At 35.7% G+C, this 25,125-nt stretch overlaps 1 protein-coding gene and 1 long non-coding RNA gene across 10 annotated transcripts in view; one reads left to right on the top strand and one right to left on the bottom strand.

Annotated features, from left to right (window-relative positions):
• grin2bb (glutamate receptor, ionotropic, N-methyl D-aspartate 2B, genome duplicate b) overlaps nt 1–25,125 on the top strand; it is a 193,567-nt gene that overhangs the window by 151,029 nt on the left and 17,413 nt on the right. For all 9 annotated transcript variants that reach the window (XM_073946063.1, XM_068219735.2, XM_068219733.1 and 6 more), the window contains 7 exons: nt 1,306–1,420; nt 5,191–5,399; nt 8,360–8,531; nt 19,079–19,232; nt 19,325–19,450; nt 21,766–21,995; nt 24,779–24,939. In XM_073946063.1, coding sequence (XP_073802164.1) covers nt 1,306–1,420; nt 5,191–5,399; nt 8,360–8,531; nt 19,079–19,232; nt 19,325–19,450; nt 21,766–21,995; nt 24,779–24,939 — 1,167 coding nt within the window. The remainder of the gene's footprint in view (nt 1–1,305; nt 1,421–5,190; nt 5,400–8,359; nt 8,532–19,078; nt 19,233–19,324; nt 19,451–21,765; nt 21,996–24,778; nt 24,940–25,125) is intronic.
• The window catches only part of LOC141386248 (uncharacterized), a 38,669-nt gene continuing 22,957 nt past the window's right edge, over nt 9,414–25,125 (bottom strand). The window contains exons 3-5 of the long non-coding RNA XR_012407908.1: nt 16,935–17,030; nt 16,740–16,822; nt 9,414–11,994 (exon numbers count right to left, since the gene is read on the bottom strand). This is a non-coding gene — a long non-coding RNA (uncharacterized lncRNA). The remainder of the gene's footprint in view (nt 11,995–16,739; nt 16,823–16,934; nt 17,031–25,125) is intronic.

Genomic DNA, 25,125 nt, shown 5'->3' with positions numbered 1-25,125 from the left:
GTATATTTATTTCTTCATATTTGACTGATTAACTCATGTATATCACGTGCTGTAAGTGGCAAATGCTAAGAATATTAAGAAGTCAGGTGTTAAGTTATATCTCAAGAGCAACTAGAGGAACAACATAATATAAGAAGCCTTGTCCATGCAGTACCAATGCCTGAGTGCTCGATCGGGCCAGTAAAGACCAGCCACTAAACTCAGACAGTCCATTAACACTTCCCAAATTCATCTGCGGAAGAGGTTAGTGACACGAAAGAGGTTAATTACAATGGAGGTTAATTACAACTCGACCGAAAGCATTTCGCATGAACTTAAAGGAGTTATTTGGCGAATTCTGGTGGGCCGGTGAGGAGGATTCAAATTTACACTGTGATTAGATGGCAGTGCGGGGTGATCTGATGTAGAGGGAAAAATTGGAAAGGACCAAATACTGAGGCATGAGGGACTCCGGGGTGGAGGGAAAGATAATGAAGCTTTCTTGATAACTCAGATCTGTTCTTCAAGTAGGAAATAAAGCGGCAAATTAGCTCTGTCAGCACTGAAATAAACAGTTTGCGTTTGACCGTGTCAAAAGCTGTAGGCAGAGTTGTGCAGTGTAGTCAAGTCGCTCTGTAAGTGGTAAGCTTGCGTGACAAGACTTAATTCCTAAGTAATGGGGGTCAAGCATGCTGTTTTTAGAGAAAGGTTGACATTTGGTTTAAACTACTCAACACGCAATGCTTGCTGTGTCATCCACTGTATTCAGTACAAGCAAACGGGACCCAAACTGTTTCGAGAAGCAACAGTATTTAAAGAATAACAATATAACCTTTTTTTAAAGTGAAGAGCTACTATTAAGGCATTCATGGATGGCTGACCAAAGGCTGAACTATCGGGTATTAGAAAATATCACTCACCTCTAATAAATGGTTCTTCTATGAATCATTACCTGACTATTATGTCGGGTTCATGACTATTGTATTTTGTGAGCAATGGCAATTCCTCAAGACTCTTCCGCTGAGTGGATTTAAAAGTCACAATAATGGTTTTCCGACCAGGAGGCTGCCGCATTCACATTTGCCATTGTGAATATAATTTGCCATTGCCTCTAGCAACAAACCTGCTTTCCTGCATTATAAATGTGTGTGGACATGTGTGGATGGATTGTGCGCAGAAACCCCCACACTGGATAACCATGTGTAATGCTGACAATGAGATATCCTGAAGATTCCTTCGAATTGTTTGTGCTGCACACGAGTCTTTGTCTTCTTTATAATCACCAATTGTGCTTGATCTGATATACTCTCTCCGTTTTCTCTTCAGGTATCTCATGAATGTGACGTTTGAAGGACGCAACCTCTCCTTCAGCGAGGACGGTTTTCAGATGCACCCAAAGTTGGTTATTATACTGTTAAATAAGGAGAGGCAGTACGAAAGGGTGGGTATCTCTCATCTTCTCACCTTTTGATTTCTCTTAAAGGGGATGCATTTATAATTCAAACACCTTGTTATTGGTGACAGTAGTGGGTGTTTAAGTCTGTGTGAAATCAAAATGTAGAATGTTTAAACGAGTAGGTGAACGATTCTTTCTTTCAAGTTAATCCTCTGAAAAATAATGTTGTTTTTTTTTGTCATTTTTAATCAATGTCTGAACATTTGCTTCCATGATTGAGGGTGATTTATGCTTGATGCATTCACTAGTTCGCTTGAGTTCGTGCGGCGACTGTGATGTCATTGTGGTGTTTGCGGAAGTTCGCTGTGGGTGTGCATGACTTCATTTTTAAGGCTCAAGTGAGCAGTTTGTGTGGCGCTGCATTTCATTTCAGCTGAATATGAATCTAGTTAAAGAGATTTCATCTGAACAGATACGACTGTACAGATATCTTTATCATCCATCCATGCGTGATCATAGGGATAACCAGATGGCCAATAATTCTTGGCTAGAAATTGCAACAGCCGTGGGAAAGGAAGAAAGTTTTTGTTAAAAAGTTTAGAAAAACTTGAGCTATAAGTTTGTTAAACCCAAAAAGAAATGCCAAAGCAAAAGTGGAGACCCAGGTGGTTTTAATAATTTAATAGTTAACAATTAAAGAATAGGATTTTTTCACCATTTATAGGTTTTACACTCATTTATATATTACAATTTTGAATATATAACAATTTAATAGTTACAAAACTATAATTAAGGAACAAATGATTTCTTTTATAAGTGGAAAAGAATGTTAACAAAGAACGTATGACCTTTTTCCCCAAATGGCACTGAGAGGAAATACTGCAGATATAATGGGTTTCAACTGAGACATTTTGGTCTTGGAATGTTTTCCAGTGTAATTCTTTTATACCTAGTGTAAAATAGATTTGGCAAAAGAAATATAGAAAATACATCTTTTTGCCAAAATGCATGCTGTCTACATTAACAGTCAAAAATAAATCGCACATACAGTAAATGTCTATAAGGATGCACAAGGTTTGAAATGACACTGTTATTATGAGGTATATTCAATGTTAAGATGAATTAGTGTAAATTCTTTTTTATATTCATGGGCATCAGGTTGACAGAGGATGTAATTAACCTTTGTGAATCAATTTAAAACGTTTACATACTTTAACAGAGGACAAAATGTCCATGTAAAAAAAATCATAAAAATATAGTATTTAAAAAAAACTATTATCACTTTTACCAACATGGATTTCTTTACTAGCATCAGTCCTGATGATAACTACCATGATTTAATAAATTTTTTAAAGATTATAACTATTTAAAATACTGTTTGCATTAGTGTTTCTCAACCATGTTTCTGGAGGACCACCAGCACTGCATGTTTTGGATGTCTCCTTGGTCTGTCACACCCATTTCAGGTCTTTCAGTGGCTGCTAATGAGCTGATGATCTGAATTAGGTGTGTTTGGTTAAGGAGACATGCTATGCGTCCCAAATCGCATACTTATACACTATTCTACACCATTTTGTAGTATAAATAGTGTAAGTAGTGCGTTCACACTAAAAGCTCTACAAATAATGTGCATTTTAACTACCCGGATGATGCAGTTATTCAATCGGTAAAATGAAGTGTGTAATGATGGACACTTCACGCACTCAATGACCACTGTTTTGCTCAATTAGCGGAAGAGGTGGAGCTATTTGGCGCACATGTTGGATTGCTTCATTTATTTTGGATTGTGAAAGCAAAATTCTCCTACATAAGTGATTAAAGTGTCTCCTGATGGTGAATGCGGTGAAACTCATGGCAGGTATTATTTGGTACTTTGGTCATCTATTTCACTGATTTGGCAACTGTCAAACGTCTTCAGGGAAAAGGTTTGATTTTCTGCTTAGCAAAAAACATTAGTGCTCCGTTTGGGAGACACTGCATACATATACTATTCTGTAGAGTGTGTAAGTGCATAAGTACATAGTGAAATATGAAAAATGTGCGGAGCTGGTGATCCTTCAAGGACGTGGTTGAGATACACTGGTTTAAAATATGCCTGTGCACAAAATCAGAAAACAAAAAATATATATTTGGTCCACAGACCAAACCTAAAAAAAGCACCAGAATATTAAACATTTTAGATTTTTAACAGTTAAATTGTTGAAGATTTGCCAACAAAATGAAAGCATGTTTACAAAGAACGTATGACATTTTTCCTAAATGGCACTGAAATGAAATACTGCAGATATAATGGGTTTCAACTGAGACATTTCAGTCTTGAACGTTTCTCAGTGTAATTCTTTGTACCCAGTGTAAACTAGATTTGGCAAAGGAAATATAAAACATTCAGTAACAACACACCTTTTTGCCAAAATACATGCTGTCTACCTTAACAGTCAACAATAAATCATGCATTAATGTCTATAAGGATGCACAAGGTCTGAAACGACACTGTTATTATAAAATATATTCAATGTATAGATAAATTAACACAAGTGTACATTCTTTTTTTCTATTTATGGGCATCAGGTTGACAGATGATGTAGTTAACCTTTACGTATCAATTTAAAAAGTTACCCAAAGTTCAATAGAGGACAAACTGTCGATGTCAAAACATCATAAAAAAATATAGTATTTAAAAAATAAGGATTTTCACTTTTACCAACATGGATTTCTTTACTAGCATCAGTCCTGATTATAAATATTTTAACCCTTTAGAATACAGTTTACATCAGTGTTTCTCAACCATGTTACTGGAGGACCACCAGCACTGCATGTTTTGGATGTCTCCTTTGTCTGTTACACTCATCACAGCTCTTCCAGTCTCTGCTAATGAGGTGATGATCTGAATCAGGTGTGTTTGATTAAGGAGACATGGAATATGTGCAGAGCTGGTGGTCCTCCAGGAACGTGGTTGATACACTGGTTTAAATAATGCCTGTGCACAAAACCAGAAAACTAAAAAATATATATTTGCTCCACAGACCAAACATGAAAAAAAATTCAAGAATATTAAACATTTTAGATTTTTAACAGTTAAAATGTTGAAGATTTGCCAACAAAATGAAAGGATGTTAACAAAGAACGTATGCCATTTTTCCTTAATGGCACTGAGATGAAATGCTGCAGATATAATGGGTTTCAACTGAGACATTTCAGTCTTGAACGTTTCCCAGTGTAATTCTTTGTACCTAGTGTAAAATAGATTTGGCAAAGGAAATATAAAACTTTCAATAAAAACACATATGTTTGCCAAAATGCATGCTGTCTACATTAACAGTCAAAAATAAATCATGCATAATGTCTGTAAGGAAACACAAGGGTTGACATGACAATTGTGTTTAATTATGAAGCATATTTCAGACTCTGTTTTGAATGAATTCATTGTCTTTGCACCACAGTAGAGAAATAATGAGATACTAATTCATTTTATGAGAATAAAAATCAGCCTGTGTAATATCCATAGACAACCTGTAAAGAAGGGGAAGATCTCGATTTTAACTTAGCTGTTCACACGTTGTCAATAATAAGTGATCAAAACATGCGTTTTTTTGAATACCGACAGAATAGCCCCTTTAACTCGTGACTGCACAGCTCTCCGATGTAATTATCAGCCTTCATTTACTCTTTATCTTAATTCAGGATTTGAGCCGTCCTCAAATCTAGCCCGCACTAATCCAATCTCAGCCACTTCAACCTCAACACCCTCTCATTATCTCACTTGTTATCCGTCTCTCATCTTCAGCTCTCATCTCGTCCTCTTTGCACTTTCGCAGGTCGGTAAATGGGAGAACGGGTCTCTGGCGATGAAGTACCACGTGTGGCCCCGCTTCGAGCTGTACTCGGACGCTGAGGAGCGCGAGGACGACCACCTGTCCATCGTCACACTGGAGGAGGCACCGTTCGTGATTGTGGAGGACGTTGATCCTCTCAGCGGCACCTGCATGAGGAATACAGTCCCCTGCCGAAAACAGCTCAAACTCCAGTGAGTTTACAGTATTAGTCGTTTTCGGGGATATGTGCTGCTGAGTTTCACAGTCATTTCAGATTTCAATAGAATTTTTTGTGAGAAATTAATTTAAGACTTCATCAATCAATCAAATACAGTAAACCCCAAAATATAGGAATGCAATGAAGACATGAGTCTCAAAATGTATTTGAAACTGTAAATAAACAGCAGAATTTGGGGAAATTATTAAGACTTTGGCTGAATATTCTGCTTGTTTTTGATTAATTTACTGGTCTTTTAATTCAGTTTTAAACGCCTAAAATATACACTCACCGGCCACTTTATTAGGTTCACCTGCTCGTTACGCAAATTTCTAATCAGCCAATCACATGGCATGACTCAATGCATTTAGGCCTGTAGACATACTGTAGTCAAGGCGATCTGCTGCAGTTTAAATCCAGCATCAGAATGGGGAAGATAGGTGAAGGTTGATGTCACACAGGCTGGTCTGAGTATTTCAGAAACTGCTGATCTACTGGGATTTTCACGCACAACCCTCTCTAGGATTTACAGAGAATGGTCTGAAAAGTTCTGTGGGCGAAAATGTTTTGTTGATGTCAGAGGTCAGAGGAGAATGGCCAGACTGGTTCCAGCTGATAGAAAGGCAACAGTAACTCAAAATAACCACTCGTCAACCGAAGTATGTAGAAGAGCTTCTCTGAACACACAACACATCCAACCTTGAGGCGGATGGGCTACAGCAGCAGAAGACCACACCTGGTGCCACTCCTGTCAGCTAAGAACAGGAAACTGAGGCTACAATTCACACAGGCTCACCAAAATTGAACAATAGAAGACTGGAAAATGTTGCCTGGTCTAATGGGTCTCGATTGGTGAGCCTCATTTGAATGATAAGATCAGAATTTGGCAACAATAAGATGAAAGCATGGATCTGTCCTGCCTTGTATCAACGGTTCGGGCTGGTGGTGGTGTAATGGTGTGTAAGATATCTTCTTGACAAACTTTAGGCCCATTAGTAGCAAGTAAGCATGTCAACGTCACAGCATATCTGAGTATTGTTGCTGACCATGTCCATCCCTTTATGACCACAGTGTACCCATCTTCTGATGGCTACTTCCAGCAGGATAAACACCATGTCATAAAGCGTGAATCATCCAGACTGGTTTCTTAACAACATGACAACTTCACTGTACTCAAATGGCCTCCACATTCACCAGAACTCAATCCAATAGAGCACCTTTTGGATGTGATGGAACGGGAGATTCACATCATGGATGTGCAGCCGACAAAACTGCAGCATTAGGGCAGTTCTGAATGCAAAAGAGGGTCCAACCCGGTACTAGTAAGGTGTACCAAATTAAGAGCGTATAAGTGGTATAAGAACAGTCTCAATTCAAGAGTTCTGATATTTAAGCAGCAAACTGAAACCACAAATTCATTACTTAAAATGTTAACAAAATTTACATTTGTCAGAGGAAACATTCCTCATGTTGAATGTTGAATTAATTTTATATATATATATATATATATATATATATATATATATATATATATATATATATATATATATATATATATATATAAAATAAATCAATAAAAATGAAAAAAAAAATTAAGAAAATTTTGGTCCAACTTTATATTAAGTGACATTAACAACTATGTACTAACATCAAAATATAAATACAATGTACTTAATGTGTTCATAATATATTGCAGAACACTTCTGGTGCTCTTCAGGCGAGATACTGGTAGGTTTAGGGTCAGGTTTGGTGTTATGGATAGGTTTAAGGGTGGGTTAAGATGTAAGAGATAGTCAACAGTGTAACTATAAATGAAAGTACAAATATTATTAAAGCTGTCATTACATGCAGGTATTAATTCAAGCATAAGTACAATGTAAAAATATGTACTTACACAATAAATACATTGTAACAATTTTTTTTTTCAGTATAAGTATTTATTAGTTAAGGCCACTTAATATGAAGTGGGAGCAAATGTTTACCAATAATAATTTATATTTAAATCATTCCTATTCAGAAAAAAAGCTAATATGTGAGTTTTTATTTTATAAAATATTACTAAAACATTACTTTTTTTACACATTACATTATATATATAGAAAATAGAAAAAAGTTATTTCTATATTATTTTTTACAGTCATTCTAATTTTTCTTATATTTAATTTGCCTTAAAAAGTCTTTAATAAGCCTTAAATGACCTTAAAAACACTACAGAGACTTTTAATGTTCGTTTTCAATGAAAACTATTACAATTAATGAAAGAATTGTCAAATATATACATTTTCAAGGGTCTCAGACCTACCTTATTGTAGGTCTATAAAGATTTATTTAACAATGACAAGATGAACCACACAATATACAGTAGGTGAACTATCTAAAATCTAAAATCAGTCATCGCATGAGATCAGATACTAATCCTGACTGACAAAATGTTGATTCGTCTGATGAAAGCTCTAAGTATAGATCCTCCATTCAGGGCGCTCCATCACTGTCAGCATGAGATGATATCACAGAGTACGAGGATGTGGTGTATTACATATTGTAAAACACTGAAGTATTTATAGATTAAAACTGGTGTCTCGTGTCTCTCTTTAACACTGCTTATAAAATAATAACGTTGTCAATTTAGTGTTAAATCCATTTAGCACTGTTGTAATAAATTACCGCTAAAACTCGTTTATTGTGAGAAATGATCCGGAATGAATGTGCATTTTGACAAATCTAAATCGCCTTGCTCTGTTGTAGTCAATGCAATAGTGCAGCAGTCATTAGTCATTCTGATGTTATTTTGGCTCATTGATTGATTTCTAGAGATGGAGATTTATTATGAAATGGTGTTTTGATCAGGGATTGATGAACGGCAGATGCAAAATTTGTTAAATGCTGTCTTCTCTATTTAAAAAAAACTTTCAGTGCCAACATTAATCTTCTCACTGGTTTTCTTCCTCTTGTTAGAAATCTGACAGGAGATTCAGGGATCTACATTAAACGCTGTTGTAAGGGCTTCTGTATAGACATCCTCAAGAAGATCGCCAAGTCTGTCAAATTCACCTACGATCTCTACTTGGTGACCAATGGGAAACACGGCAAGAAGATCAACGGCACATGGAACGGAATGGTTGGAGAGGTAAGCATCAATATATATTCTGTAAGAAAATGTCTGGTTTACTGGTTTTACGTAACCTGCTGGTTTTGTATTATACTTATTGATGATAGAGAGGGAAGCTTATCATAATTTATGCTTTGGTTTCATCACAATATATAGGTATGGTTCTTATTTGTTTTATTTCTGCTAGAATAAAAACAGTTTAAAAAAAAAAATATATATATATATATATATATATATATATATATATATATATATATATATATATATATTAAGGCCAATATTATTAATTATTATTAATATTGAACTTTAAGCAATTTTTGTTTTAGATTCAAGTTAGTTAAGCCTTTAAATGTCTGGTAAAATATTATTTACTGTCATCATGGCAAAGATAAAATAAATCAGTTATAAGAAATAAGGTATTAAAACTATTATGTTTAGAAATGTGTTGAAAAAATAAAAAATCTGCTCTCCTTTAAACAGAAATTGGGGAAAAAATAAAAAAGGGGGCTAATAATTCTAACTTTTATATATATATAGTATAGTAAAAGTAATATATGTATATGTATGTATGTATGTATGAGCAATAACACACTCGTAGCAGTGCGATATGGCTGTATATCGGCACTGGTGGGAGGCCACAGTCCGAGTGCCTTAGTGTCCTGATATACAGCCATATCACACTGATACGAGTGTGATATTGTGTTTATAAACTGTTCTAAAACTAGAACTAGAAATAGAACTATAATAGTTCTATTGCATAATAGCGAAAATAAAAAAGAAAATCAAACATGGAGAGTCTAAATATCATTTTGTAAGTGCAACTGCTTTCTTTGGCATCTACATACACATCTGCATCTACATACACATCATATGCGAGCATAAGTAGAATGTGAACATTTTGAGTTTACTCGCTTTATTCGTGCATCAAATCCGCTTCATTCGCATGTCAAATTCACTTCACAATAGATGCTGATTCACATGATGGGCAGGGCTTTCTGCTAAATGTCTAACATGGATTTTATTAAGATTTAGAGAAAAGCTGTGTTTATGTGCTTTATGAAGGCTGAAAAACAGTCAATTCATTCGGAGCCGTTTCTGAGTCCACTAGATCACTTCAGAGGTGCACCCAGCTCTGTGAGTTTATCAACTCCTCCAGAAACTGTACCTGGATGATGGACGCTTTCAGCAGTGCTTCCAACTGAGCTAAGCCCAGTCTGATGAACTGTTGTCTGGTGTAGGCAGGTGGATTTTCCGCTGAGACACCAACAACAGGTGTTATGTCATAATCACGTCCCTACAAGACAAAGCTCATGATTGGGTAACGCGGTGCGAATGTCCCCCAAATTTCAGATTTTCCAACTCGCGCATAACGCTCAACTCTCGCTGCTTTATTCATGCGAATCGTGTTGCAGGGTGTCTATTTGTGTCTTTGCATCGACTTGTAAATCACTCGCGCTTGACGCTTCATCTGTGTGAACGCAGCATAAGGACGTAATTTAAGGTCTCTGTCGCCATCTTGTGGTGCAACGTCAACCGTCTTTGTTCTGCTCAGTATGACGGATGCCAAGGCCCTGTATCCGAATTTATAATTTATTTCAAAATAGGCACTGTCCTTATAAATGAACAGCGTAGTTGCAATCTAAACAACTATATTCTCGACTAAAAAAGCCTCAAAAGTACATTATGTTGCTGTATAGCTGCAATAGTTGTCAAATTGTATTTAGTTTATTGATGGAGGGGGGTGGAGAAATATAGATGGGTGAGGAGGCTGTACGAGTGATGTTATTGCAGAATATCGTACAGCTATCAGCCAATCAGATTCGAGAACCAGACAGAACTGTTGTATACCATGAGGAATGTAAGGAATTACAATGGTCCTAAAGTATTTCCTCTTTTAAATTTTTCATTTCCATAGCTCCCGAGAATCCAAAAAGGTCCACATATTGATAAATAATGTTATGATCATCGTTTTAGCTTAAATTTATGATTGAATTTATGATGGAATGATAATCTGTCACCTTCAACAAAATTAACTAATAGAAAACCTCTCAAAACAGACATTAAAAAATAGAACAAAAAGCTAATAAACGTTTGAAAAAATGAATATCTAACCAAAAATAAAAATGAAAATGGTTAAATGTTTACATAAATATTAATATTAACTGCAATATAATGAAATAACTGTAAAAATGTATGATAAAATATCATTTAAAATGTGTTTTTTTTCATGTTTACATTATTTCAGTGGTTTATTTTATTATTATTAACAAATTAACATATTTCTTTAATTTTAGTAGTTTAAGTAGCAATCCCCTTTCTTGCAATGGACAGTACAATAATAATTAGTACATGGTTCTGGAGAATCTGTGGATTTCTGCTTACATATTATATCCAAAAAATGAAAATCTGAACCGTGTCTCTCATGACAAGAACAGATGAAAGAGAAAGAAAATGTGAGCAAGTGAGTTTGCACAAGCCCAAGGGAAAATACAGCTGGTGCATTAATTCAGATGAGAAATAATGTGAGTTACCGGATCATATGTAAATCCACAGTAGGAATGAATGTTATGCCGTTTCCCTTCAGCCCCAGTCATACGAATACTCTCAGAACCGCACCACATTTGGAGGCACAGACTTTTAGTAGCTTGCGTTATGTTTGCTTAATGTCTTTACGAGATTTGATGCTCCAAGACACTTTCATGTTCAGAGAAAGAAGCTATAAAACAACACACTCCAGCAAATATGCAAAATATAGTCTCATATTTTGAAATAAAAAAAAACTGAGGAAGAAAACAGGATATGGAATAGTACTACTCAACATTCAGCCTACAGGGCATTTTTGTGGCCCTCATTTTTATTTTGGAGATTCTGCAATGTAAATCCACAGTGCAATTTAAAATAAAATCAGCCCTGAAGATGAAATCTATACTACAGTCTGCTAACCACGCCACAGACGGGTGCTTACAGTACAGCTTCATTGATTCCAACAGAAGAGATTTAAGTTTTTATGTGTGCCTGTGCTAGTGTATAGTACTCAGCAGCCTCATTAATATAACACAGGCACTGTAAAAATTAGGTGTGCGGCCCTTGAGGCTAAATGGATCCGGCTCTGTGGGCCCTCAAGTGGCTCTCATATAGACTGAGCCTTTCTGTAGCGTACTATCGCCTCTGTTTTGTCCCATTTTCATATATCACCAGAGGCCCGTATATGTAACTCTAAATATACCTAGACAAGTGATGGGTTTGGGGAAGTGGCGATTAGGGAAAGGTTGAAAAGAAGGAGAAACGGCTATTAAAAGCTACTGCGACCCACTGTAAGAAGTACTGTAACCTGATTTCAGGTTGCCTTGGTGGTGTTTTTTCATGGTTTTTCATTCACTAGTTCCCGTTTTGTCTTTGTTTCACCTTTTTTCTTCTGACACTGATATTCTTTCCATCTCTGTGTGGCAGGCCTGGACTGGTCCAAGTTCAATATAAAGGTCTGTGCACAACAAGAAAAATAACTTTAAAGATAAGAAAAAATAAACAAGTTGCTCTCAAAGAGGATTTATGGTCAGATTTATTCTCTATTTTGGGGTGGGTGGGAGGTAAAAACTACTGTCAAGATATTAAATACACATGATGAAACATGTACGCTGAAAAGGCATGGACTATGTTTTTTTTTTTGGCTTACCTTTTTTTCATTAAAATCTCCAAAAGTGGTGGCACAGTGGCTCAGTGGTTAGAACTGTTGGCTCACAGCAAGATCATTGGTTTGAGACCTGGCTGGGCCAGTTGGCATTCTGTGTGGCATATTTTGATGACTTGTGTACATTTTCCCAAATATCTTAAAGAATGTTCAAATCCAGAGAAATTGCCACGCTAATAATGTCACACGCACACTTAATTTCCAGTTTAGGTTTTTATATGGATGTCCCGGTCAGATTTTTTTGCGCTAGAGTCTGAGTCATTTGATTTTGAGTATCTACCCATACCGAAACCCGATTGGATACTTCTATAATACATAAAAAAATAAAGAAGAGTGAAGAAACAGATCCAGGATGTTCCTTATTTTTTTTATTGAATTCACCTTATTTTAACATTCAACAACTCTGTTAACAAACAGAGCACTTCTGTGAGGAAGCTTGAACAATCAAGTAATAAATAACATCAATACTTTTGGACTTTAGTGCAACAGTAAATAAAAAAAGAATCTAATAAAAAACAGATAGCATCTCAACTTAAAATATGCGACTGGCAATCCCAAGTTTACATATCTCACAGTTTGCTATGTTAGTGAAACACTGTAGAAACACTTGCGTTTTCCATTTCAAGCTGCTTCCATGTTCTACTTTGCCGGCATTAACCAATAGCGTCTCTAGAATAAAGTGATGTCATGCAGCACATGTTTCTGTTTCTGTGTGAAGTCAAGAAAAAGGTCTAACTCTGTGCCACTGCATAACTATAGATTTAAAAAATAATGAGAATATGTACAGTATGTATACATATGTATATCCCTGATCGGGAGGTAATATGTAACTTCGAAACTGTGTGATCGGGCACGATTTTCGATCACGTTTATTGCATCTAAACATGCCTACGTTTACTTTTTTTTTTTTTTTTTTTGAAAATAAGGAAACACCAAAGATTCTTTAATATGTTGTATGTAACTATGTTTATGTATAAAAACTGTAAGTGTAAACGCTATTAGTTTCTAGTTAATTAGTCAAAGTAATTAGTCACTAATAATAAATGTTAACTTTTCCAAATTTGATTGTAATGCAGTTTTGCACCTTTTTTAAAGCTGCTTTGAAACACAAATTATTGTGAAAAGCCCTATACAAATAAACATTAATTGAATAAGACCGCAGAGAACAGCATTATTATAACCGAGTCTTAAAATGTATTTAGTATAATAAAACAGCGCTGGTTCTGCCCCATGTGATCATGAGCGGAAGAACCAGAAGCGGTGGCATAATAAAAGCTCTGCTGCTTTTTTCCCCACATCATGCTCATCTCTCATCAGCTTTTAGTTTAGCGTCTCATTACACTTCCATGGCTTTCAGCATTACTGTTTCATACTACCATAATAAGTGTTGAATACTTTAGTTCATTGATGAGAATGAAGACCACAACTCCAATAATTCCACACTGACTCACTGCATCATCAAGATGCTACTTTGTTTGTTGTGAATATGCACCCTCTAGAGGCGGAAATGACATAAAAAACTTAAATAAAATCCCTTTTAGACAAAGTTTATGGTAGGAGAGTATTTAAATAAAAAATGCAACATGATTTACAAAGGTTTGCAGTTGTCAGATAGATTACTGGTATTTCTCCTAAAAAAGCAGACTTAATTAATTTTGTGCCTGTGTTATCTTATCCGCACTTTATTATCAATAGCTCTCTTTGCAATATAATTTGTGATGCTTAATGTGCTACACAGGAAATATCTGTTTTCTTTAACTTGCACATTGTTGATACATCTCTTGCAGAGCTTTCCAATCCTATCAGCACTTTTGCTGGATAGTGTTCTCATGCTAATTAGAAAATGAAGCAATTAATATTATTTTACTTTTTACTTTAACGTTATGAAAGCACACTGGCACATTCTGTTGCTCTCCAATAAAGTCTCCTGTCGAACAAGTTTGATAAAAAAAAAAAAGAGTTAAAAGCATATTGAGCTGTGAAAGGAAGCTGTTCCCCAGGTGTGTGTGTGAACCAGAGGGAGTGAAACATGGACAAGTACAGGCTACTTTGGGTTTTGTGTATGCACTCAGACACACACACAGATAAAAATGTCATTTTTAGCAAGTTTTCACTTACACGGGGCCAGTTATGTGTGTTCAGTGAACAAAAAGAGTTAGGAAAGTTATTGAATGCTTGTCAGTTTATTAGATCTGTGCATTCAGTCATAAAATGACAGCAGCCTAATGAACCCCTTAAAAAATAAAAGAATTAGTCACTGCTCTTCACAAAAGCTTTAAAAACGACTGTATATTTAATTCATACTGTGAAGACAGCCTATACAGCCATTTTATATTTGATTATTTAATGGCTGTGTTCTAGCTGAATTTTTTTGTTGGCAAAGTTGATTATATAATTAGTATTTTTGTTTAATTTAATTTGTTTCTTTTATTTGTTGTACTTTTCAATTGCTTAAAATTATTTTTTTTTATGATTATATTACTGGTTCCACTGTTGTTTACACAGTGTAACTACTTTGAGTGAACAGACATCCAAAATGTATTTTTTACATCTACATTTACTTTTACATTACATTTTGTACATCAGCAGTATACACACAGTCAAGTTCAACTTTCAAAACATATTGCATTTGATGTGTGTGCAAACATAGATGTTCAACACATGCTCTCTAAAAAAAATCATCCTCATCCAATCTTTGCATTTTATTTTCTTCAAAAGTTACTGATGGCAGAACAGCAGGCAGAGATCTAAATGCAAGATATTTTAAGGAAAACCAAACAAGGGACATGAAGAACTGGTGTTTACTTCTATCGAAGCACTACTTCATGAAGCTTCAAAACCTTTACCAACCTTTTGTTTTAAATCAGTGGTCTGGAGCATGTATCAAATTTGCGAGGTCACATGATTTCAGTGAACAGTGCTTCGTTATGTTGTTACTGTTTCAAACATATTGAACATTCAGTGGTTCTATTTTACTGGGTGATTTGAAGGTAATACAATAAAATCCACATTAATAATCTGCGTTTACTCAGACCAACACTCAACAAAGATCTCTAGTCAGTTTTATGAGTCTGTAGATCAGGGGTGTCCAAACTTTTTGGGCCGAGGGCCAGATGCAAAAAAACAAACGTTGTCGCGGGCCAAATTTTACATACATCACACAGACACGCATTTATTTATATATATATATATATATATATATATATATATATATATATATATATATATATATATATATATATATATATATATATATATATACAGTTGAAGTCAGAATTGTTAGCCCCCCTAAATTATTAGCCCCCGTCTATTTTTTCCCCAATTTCTGTTTAACGGAGAGAAGATTTTTTTCCACACATTTCTAAACATATTAGTTTTAGTATCTCATTTCTAATAACTGATTTATTTTATCTTTGCCATGATGACAGTAAATAATATTTGACTAGATATTTTTAAGACACTTCAATACAGCTTAAAGTGACATTTAAAGGCTTAACTAGGTTAATCAAGTTAACTAGTCAAGTTAAGGTAATAAGGCAAGTTATTTTATAACAATGGTTTGTTCTGAAGACTTAAGGGGCTAATAATTTTGACCTTAAAATGGTTCATAAAAAAATTTAAACCGCTTTTTATTCTAGCCGAAATAAAACAAAAGTCTTTCTCCAAAAGAAAAAATATAATCAGACATACTGTAAATATGTCCTTGCTCTGTTAAACATCATTTGGGAAATATTTAAAAAAGAAGAAATAAATCAAAGAGGGGCTAATAATTCAGACTTCAACTGTGTGTAGATAGATAGATAGATAGATAGATAGATAGATAGATAGATAGATAGATAGACAGACAGACAGACAGACAGACAGACAGACAGACAGACAGACAGACAGACAGACAGACAGATAGATAGATCATAACAAGAACTGCTGCTTAATTGAATGCATGTAATAGCGACACCCGGTGGTTATTTATTGAATTACGTTCATTTTTGTATGGCGGGCCAGATTCTATTGATATTTATAAAAAGCCTCGCGGGCCGCCACAAAACTGATTGCGGGCCGCAGATGGCCCGCGGGCCGTAGTTTGGACACGCCTGCTGTAGATGTTCTAATGAGACCTTTGTTAAACGACAAGGACAACAGTCAACATTATCAAATGAAATGAGTGTAGTTACCTCAATATTGACTAAAAGTTAATTCTACTCATTTGAAAAGAGTTTTGAACTCAGTGTTGAAGGTAATGACTCAATTAAATACCTCATTACTTTAACTTAAATGGAGTAAGTTCACAGTACTCATTTAGATTAGTTTTTCAACTCAAATGATTTGTAGCAATCGGTTTCCTTTAAATGGTTTGAGTTGTCTTAACTTTTTTGGGTTTTACACTGCTCAGTTGGTTTGAGTTCCCTCAATTTATTGGGTGTTATTGGGCTCAAATTGCTTAATTTCCTCAAATGGATTAGGTTCACAGTACTCGTTAGGATTAGCTTTTGAACTTAAATGGTTTGTTGAAATTAGTTTCCTCAAATGGTTTGAGTTACCTCAACTTCTTGGGTTCTGAAGTGTAGTTAATAGTCTTGTTGTCCTGTTTAGCAGAGCCCACAATGAAACAAACAATATAATCCTTAAAAAATAAACAAAAGAATGCATATTACACATTTAATGATATTAGAATATAGTTTCTATTGAAAGTTTGGAGTGTGTTTGAAAAATAAAAAGCCATTTTTAATGCTTGCCTGAGTTTTTGTTGCATTTACACCAGAGATGCCCAACCTAGGGCCCGCAGATCACAGTTGGCCCATGGAAATCTTTGATTTGACCTGCTATCCCATCTGAGAAGAGAGGGAGAATGATGGGGGTGTGGTTATGAGATTATCAATTCAAATTAAATGTAACCCTTTGTTTGTTTAATTGTTAAAAGTAAACCAAAATTAAATGTCTCAATTAAATTGTGTTAATGAAGCAGATTTTGTTTAAATGTACATACTGTCACCCGACAATGTAGAGACTTTGGTGAGCAAATCAAGTCAAAGGCAGTTTCTGCTTGACTAGTGTATTCAGTATTGAACTCCACTGTGTTATTAATTACATTGTTTATGTTTTTAATACAATAAGTTATCATTTAAAAAATGTATACAGCATTATTTAATACAATTTAAAGTAATGTTTTCTATCTGTTTTAAAATATTATGAAGTAAATTGGCACCTTTAATGTAATATAATTTCGTATATTTACCTTCGGCCCTTGCCTCTTTATGATGTTTGGTTTTTGGGCCTTTATATAAAAACGTTTGGTAACCCCTGATTTACAGTACACATGTTGCGTTTTGAATCTGTCAAATCAGCAAATCACATTGCAATTGTTTCATTTGTTTCGAATCGTTGAAAGGCTTTGTTTCTCCCATCACTACAATGAAAACTAACATAGTAAACAGCTCACAAATACTGTGTGAAACAAAGGGGCTAACAAGCAGGCAGTATATCAGAGGTGGTGGAGACATTTAAAGGAATACTCCACCTTTTTAGGAAAAAGGCTCATCTGCTAGAGTTCATCAGTTGGCTTGTATCATTTTTTAATCTATTCACCTAATTTCTTGTTCTGACATGGTCACTTTTAGCTTTGCTCAGCATAATGAACTGAATTGGATTTGACCATTAGCATTCGTTAAAAAGTTTTTTTAAAGTTTTGATAATTTTACTATTTAAAGCTTAAGTATTCTGTAGTTATATACATCGTGTAATAAAGCCAATAAAAAATGATCATTTTCTAGGCCAATATTGCTAGAAACTATACTCTCATTCTTGCATAATAGTCAAGAAACTGTGTGGAGAGTTCCTTTAATCACTGGCGCAACTAACAAGAGTAACTATGGCCACTAATCAGGGTGTGGCACAGAGCCCAGGGTAACCAGCAGACCATAGGGAATGAACAAAGAACAAAACACAACACACATGATGGGGGTTGAGACAGTTACAATAATGTCTTGGTGCTGATTTTAAATAGATTTGTATCTTGGGCTTATTTTAGGGTTTTTAGTTTATTAGCATTAAATGTCGGTTATTTTTCCTGCAGGCACAGGACATTAACATGGCTTCATTTTGATGTTGTACACCAACATCATGGGAATGTTAGATTATGTTTGGAAATGAAAATCAAGTCAGATCCCAACATCCAACCTAAAGTCAGCCCTAAAATCAACCAAATATCAACATCTAATCCTGTTACATCTTGATGTTGTGTGGACGTTATCACTATGACATCTATCAGACGTTGGAGTTTGGTCACTTTCCAACATAACCAATCATAAATCAACCAAATATCAACGTAATTAGACGTCGTTATTAGACATCAAAATAACGTTGTCCTTAGACGCTGGCTAGACATTAAATTTTGGTCACCTGACGTCATGACCTAAATCTAACCTAAAACTACCGTCTGATGATGTTGTGTGTCTGCTGGGTTAATACATCAGCACATACAGATACAATCTCACATATACAGTAGGAAATAATGGGAAATATACAAACAAGTAAACAGGATAATACAGTCAGGCTAGGAGCTAAATCTGTACCATGGAATAGAAAATCAGAAGAAAATAAGAATGTAATGCCAAAAAGGTGTCTGTAACTGCCAAAAATCATCAGACTTTTTTAGGTGAGTTTCTCGAGTGGAAATAGCGTACATACCTGAGACAACCACATTTTAAACAAGGGTAATTTTAGGATTTTTTGAGCCCCTTAGAAAGTGTTGCTATAGACCCTTCAATATTTTTAAATGTTAAATGTTTGTTGGAAATGTTATTTTCATGGGTGCGAATTTTACATTGTTCATTACCCTTGGGGTCAACAGGCTTTAACTGTGCCTTTGCTTCATATCTAGGTGGTGCTGAAGAATGCCCACATGGCAGTGGGGTCTCTGACCATAAACGAAGAGAGGTCAGAGGTCATTGACTTCTCAGTGCCCTTCATCGAGACCGGGATCAGTGTCATGGTATCTCGTAGCAATGGCACAGTATCTCCATCTGCCTTTTTAGGTAAGTACTAAAAACACAGTCCATTGAGATTCAAGATCAAATTCCAGTCTTCATTAATAGTTTCTCTTCCCTCTCTTTTCCTGTGCTCTCAGAGCCCTTCAGCGCTGATGTGTGGGTAATGATGTTCGTTATGCTGTTGATAGTTTCAGCCGTGGCCGTCTTCGTCTTTGAGTACTTCAGTCCTGTCGGCTATAATCGCTGCTTGGCAGACGGACGAGGTTTGCACACACACACATACACACATCAATCTTTCTCCCTTATATCTAGCAGCCGTATGCATTTGATACACAATGTGTATTTTTGCTTTCTAACGTTTTAAAAGTGATATAATGTTATGCTGCTTTTTAGAATATCATTTTATTTTGATTTTGATTATTCTGAAGATGAAGTTTGGATCAAAATTAAGTGCCATGATGCAATTTCCATGATCCATGATGCAAAGCATTAAATGCTCATTTTGTACCCAAACATGAAACTCTCAGGTATCAACAGTTCACCAGATATTGTAGATTTTTTTTACTTTTATTTTGCCTCTGTCTCAACTTGGTGTGTTGCCACCATCAAAATCAAAATGAATTTATATTTACAAAAATACATGTAAGTATGACGGGGAAAACCAAATAGGCTCATTCTAAAAACGTAGCCCTATATACATTCCTGGGGATTGCAAATTATGTAGCCAGAAGTACGTATGGCTGCATTTCGTTTTTTAAAACTAACGCTACGGGGGAGTGTGACGCCATTCCTTTTCGTGCTTAACAGCTCTCTGCTTTCCTCTGTATGGACGCTTTCCCGCTGTTACCGGTTTGTCCAGTTAGCTCACCATGTGCATCTATGGACTTGGGATGCAGAGAGGAGTTGACCACAACCAGTGGCGGAGCTACAATTTTTTACATGGTGTGGCCAGGGGGTGGCCACTGCCACAGGAGGTCAGGGGGTCCATACACACACACACACACACACACACACACACACACACACACACACACATACACACACACACACAAAGACACTGTACTCAAATAATGAATAATACATTAAGGAGTTACAAAGTTTTATTTGCAAAAACAATGCTAAATTCATTTAGAAAAACATTAGCATAAAAAAACACCAAACAAAAAATACTGCAATTACACAAAGCAGACATCAAACAGACCTGCATTTGAAAAGAAAAAGCACATTGTTTGTGCTTCTTTATAAAGAAATCTGATATCTTCCCCATTTTTATCATGTTTAATTGACCCTGTCCAAAAATATAAGTCTGGTTACATCTGATCCAGTTAGAAACTTATTCATTATCATACCTGCACATTAAAATCAGCAACTGATCTAAAAAACATTTCTCTGAAGAAAGTATATGAGCTGGCTATTCCATTATAAATAAATTTAACTCAAAAACAGCTAGCCAAACATTACTTCTCCATAATAGCAAAACAATTAAACATTGTAAATGAAATATAATTACTTACATACAAGGAATGTATCAAAATAAACGTTATTGTTTATTGCTGTCACTTATTGATCAGTAAATCTAGCTTGTGTGGCTGCTACTGTACTGCGCTACTTGATTAAAATAATAGCTTTGCTACTGAAAAGCTATTTGATTTAGAAAGTAGTGACGCTACCGCCATGCTACTGACAAATGTAGTTTAGCTAGTAGTGTCACTACTTGTAGCAACGCTACTGCCCATTACTGTTCGTCTTACTTAAAACTATGCTGTTGTCTTCGGCTCGTCATTGATTTTAAAATAGCTTGAGCTTTGCCTGCAAAATTCCAAAAACTTCTTTAGAAAAATGAGATGTCAATCAACATCCGGAACTGCAAGCAGCAAATAAAATTCAGACACCTCTCTGGCTCCGCCACTGGCCACAACAGGTTTGAGCCCGGCGAAAAACCGTTCGAGAAAGCAGGTAAAACAAAAGCCACAAAATTAGGTAAAATCAGAAAATGTGACAAAAAATCAGGCGAGGGCTTTTCTGTTTCTGGATTGTTTTTTAAAACTGTCGGTCGGGTTTAGGGAAGTGGGTACTGATCAATCTGTGATTTAGAAAACACTATTGGTTGGGTTTAGGAAAGGAGCAGGGTTGGTCAGTCGATCGGTCAGTCAGTCAGTCAGTCGACAGCAGCCTCTGATGAATTTATGTGTGAACAGCAGGTGCGAGAGAAATTTGAGATCTGACAAAAAGTGTAGACAGCGCCCTCTGGTGAATTCATGACAACAAAAACTGAAAAAAACATACCTCCTGGGGCGTATTTGGCACTCTCCAGAAATGTATAGGGGTACATTTTCAGAATGAGCCTGGGTTGGTGAAAACACTGGAAATTAATCTGTTATTTGTCATTATTTTGTGTTAAATAGGAATTGACTGATTATATACACCTTGAATATAAAACGTTCAAAACTGATCACTTCATTTGTGGCTATTTTTAATAGATATGATTAATCTGCCCTTTTACTCCTCTCGGATTCCTAATAAATTAAACCATAATAAGTTCCTATTTCAATTTCTCTCCCTCTTTACACTCAATCAGAGCCTGGCGGTCCCTCCTTCACCATCGGAAAAGCTATTTGGCTTCTTTGGGGTTTGGTCTTCAATAACTCTGTCCCCGTGCAGAACCCCAAAGGCACTACTAGCAAAATCATGGTTTCGGTCTGGGCCTTCTTCGCTGTGATTTTCCTGGCCAGCTACACTGCCAACCTGGCTGCATTCATGATTCAAGAGGAATATGTGGACCAGGTGACTGGCCTGAGCGATAAAAAGGTAACAGGCTTTGGTCGAATTTTAACAGCATGAGTGAAAGTGAAGCACGGGTGTCTGAAAGCTGTCATTAAAAATATAGTTCTCATTGATCTCATTTGTCCTACTGTCAGAATATTTCACCTATTCTAACTCTCCAACATGAAAAGAAATGTTTTTCTTTTTCACCTTAAGTGAACGTGACTTGACTTGATTTTTATCCTTAAACTGCTAAGGTTATTTTGCATAGACCAGCCGATAAATGATGCAATATTAAAGGTTCGCTGTGTAATTTTATGATGTCATGATATGTTCGTGTGTTAGTTTAATGTGCAGAGACAATGATGAGTGAGTCATTTTAGGGTTTTCTATGGCTCTGGTGCTTTAAAGTTCATCCAAAAATGAAATTTTACTCACCATTTACGCACCCTCAAGTGCTTCAAAACCTTTATGAGTTTTTAATGTTTGTTGAACACAAAGGGCCCTATCATAGACATGGCGCAATAAGGCGCAAGACGTGTTTTCCGTGATTTGTTGTTTGTTGACCAGTGCAACTCATTTTTAAGGATTAAAATGTTACGAAAATTAGTATTTTCTACATAAATATAAAACCCACTGGCCCCATGCCTTCACCTCAGGGGGCTTTATCAGATTATTTATGACAATTTGGATTTTTATAATGTTGTTATTAGTAATAGTATCATGTATTATACTCATATTTATATTTGTTTTAATAAAACAAGTTTAGATTTCTCCACCTGTCTGGTTTTGTAGGTGTATGCATCCCCATATGGGGAATAAGAATAGGACGTGTGTTTGGATATAACTCAGTTTTTTGATTGTTTATTTATTCATTTGCTGGAAATCAGAAGTGAATTTTGAAATAGTTTTGAAACAAATCTTTGCACCTGAAAAATGAAATTAAATATGTAGGCTAATAGATATCTTCAGTGGAGTAAGTACAACACAGTTTCCTTACTCAGGATTGAAGTAAATAGTAAAAGTAAAGTAAAGAGAGAGTAAAGAGTAAAGTTATTATTCCTCCTCGCTGCAGAATGTCTGTTTAACTGATTTCTCGCTAATGAAGCGTTCACATTTTTGATGCACAAAGTCCGCCATGTAAATATCAAATGCACCATATTGAGCAACTCTTTTTATTCCTTTTTTTTTAAGTCCAAATATCTAAAAAGTTTTAAATCAAAAAGCATATTGTGTTGTTTTAAGAAATAATCTGCCAATGGGGTAAGCAAAATAATCGTGTTTTATCTATTGACATAAGATTATTCAACACAATCTCACGGCAATTCATAACGTTTTGATTTAGTGGCTAATTCGTATAAATTCGTACGATCTAATTCGTACAATTTAGTACGATTTGCTTATCCCCCAATGACGGTTGGGTTTAGGGGTGGGGTTAGGTGCCACGCCTCCTTTTTAAAATCATACAATTTCGTACGACTGAACTCGTCCAAATTTGTACGAATTAGCCACTAAACTGGCAAAACGTAAAATACTTACGTTTTCTCGTGAGATCAGGCTGGATTATTTTGCTTACCCAATTGGCAGATTATTTTGCTTGTTTTAAGGAAAAACTCACTTAATTTTGCCATATTATATCTTAAAACAAGACAGTATTTTTGCTTGTCTAGAAAATGCTAGAAATGATTTATGACTTTATATTTATTTAAACATTTTTTTGAAATGACGATATTTTGAAGACTGTTGGAATAGCCATTGTCATTCTACATGACAAAAATGTATAGTAAACAGCTGCTGCTTTCCAACATTCTTCGAAATATCTTCTTTTGTGTTCAACAAAATGAATTTAAACAGGTTTGGACGTAAATATAAGACCATCATATTAGGTTTGATTTAGGTCATGACGTCAGGTGACCAGAATTTAATGTCTAGTCAGCGTCTAAGGACACGTTATTTTGACGTCAAATGTTCGTCAGGTATGGCTACCAAAATCCAACGTCCGATAGACGTCATATTGGTAACATCCACACAACGTCAAGCTGTAACATTATTAGACGATATTTGGTTGATTTTAGGTTGGACGTTGGACATTGACGTCAATTTGACTTTCATTTCCTAACAAAATGCAATGTCCCCACGACGTTGAGGTACAATGTCAATCTGACGTCATGTTGACGTTCTGTGCCTGCTGGGTTCATCTGTGTGATCCAACATGTCCGTTTCTGGCTAAACCAATGACATGAGTTGGAGAAATAACCTATAAAAAGAATTTAAGACAAACAAAACCCATCCAAATCTTGAGTAACATTTGCTCATAAGTAAATCCATGCATGCTTACACTGCGCAGTTTTGGATATGACATCCTGCTACCAGTTTTTAATATCTTCCAATGACTGGTGACACATTTGGGCAACCACATGCTGACTGGTTTTTGTGGTAATTGAGGTTTGTGTGTGTGTCATATATTTGCATGGGGGGAAAATTGGGCTAATGTGAATTAGTCAACCGCTCTGAAACAGAAAACAAGACTTGACTTTGAGAGGGTGCTGTAGCCTGTTTAATAATTGATGTTTTGAGAATTTGTTTTTACTCCAAGTCATGCTTTACTTTTTATGTCTGGCAAAGCTTCGAGTGTCTAGAGTCCAAGTGTTTACACGAGAAATAGTTCTATTATGAATGGAGGAGATAAAAAAAGAGATGTCTTGTATCTTTGAGGCTTTTTTGAAATGACACCTCTCCTTGCACTTTGTCCCTTGAGCGTTCATTGACAATGTGGACACTGCTGAGATTATATATATATTTTTTTTCTTTCTGTCTCTCTTTTCTAGTTTCAACATCCGAATGACTTCTCCCCTCCGTTCCGCTTCGGTACTGTGCCCAATGGCAGCACCGAGAGAAACATAAGGAACAACTACAAGGAGATGCACAGTTATATGACCAGCTTCCATCAGAAGAATGTAAACGAGGCCCTTCACAGCCTGAAGTCGGGGTGAGAAACGACAAAAGAGAGAGATGATATCTTCATATAAGAATATAAGGGCTGGGAGGAGAATAAGAGGGGAAGACAGGGAGGTGTGTGTGTGTGCGTGGGTGGTGAAATCTGGACTGATAATAGCATCAAAATGAGGCATCCTGGAGGGGCATTGTTTGGAGATGCTGATTGATGGATTCATCC

The sequence above is a fragment of the Danio rerio genome, chromosome 1 (assembly GCF_049306965.1).
Source record: "Danio rerio strain Tuebingen ecotype United States chromosome 1, GRCz12tu, whole genome shotgun sequence".
Lineage (NCBI taxonomy): Eukaryota > Metazoa > Chordata > Actinopteri > Cypriniformes > Danionidae > Danio > Danio rerio.
Note: the sequence above shows the minus strand (reverse complement) of the source record. Positions and strands in the feature narration are given on the sequence as shown.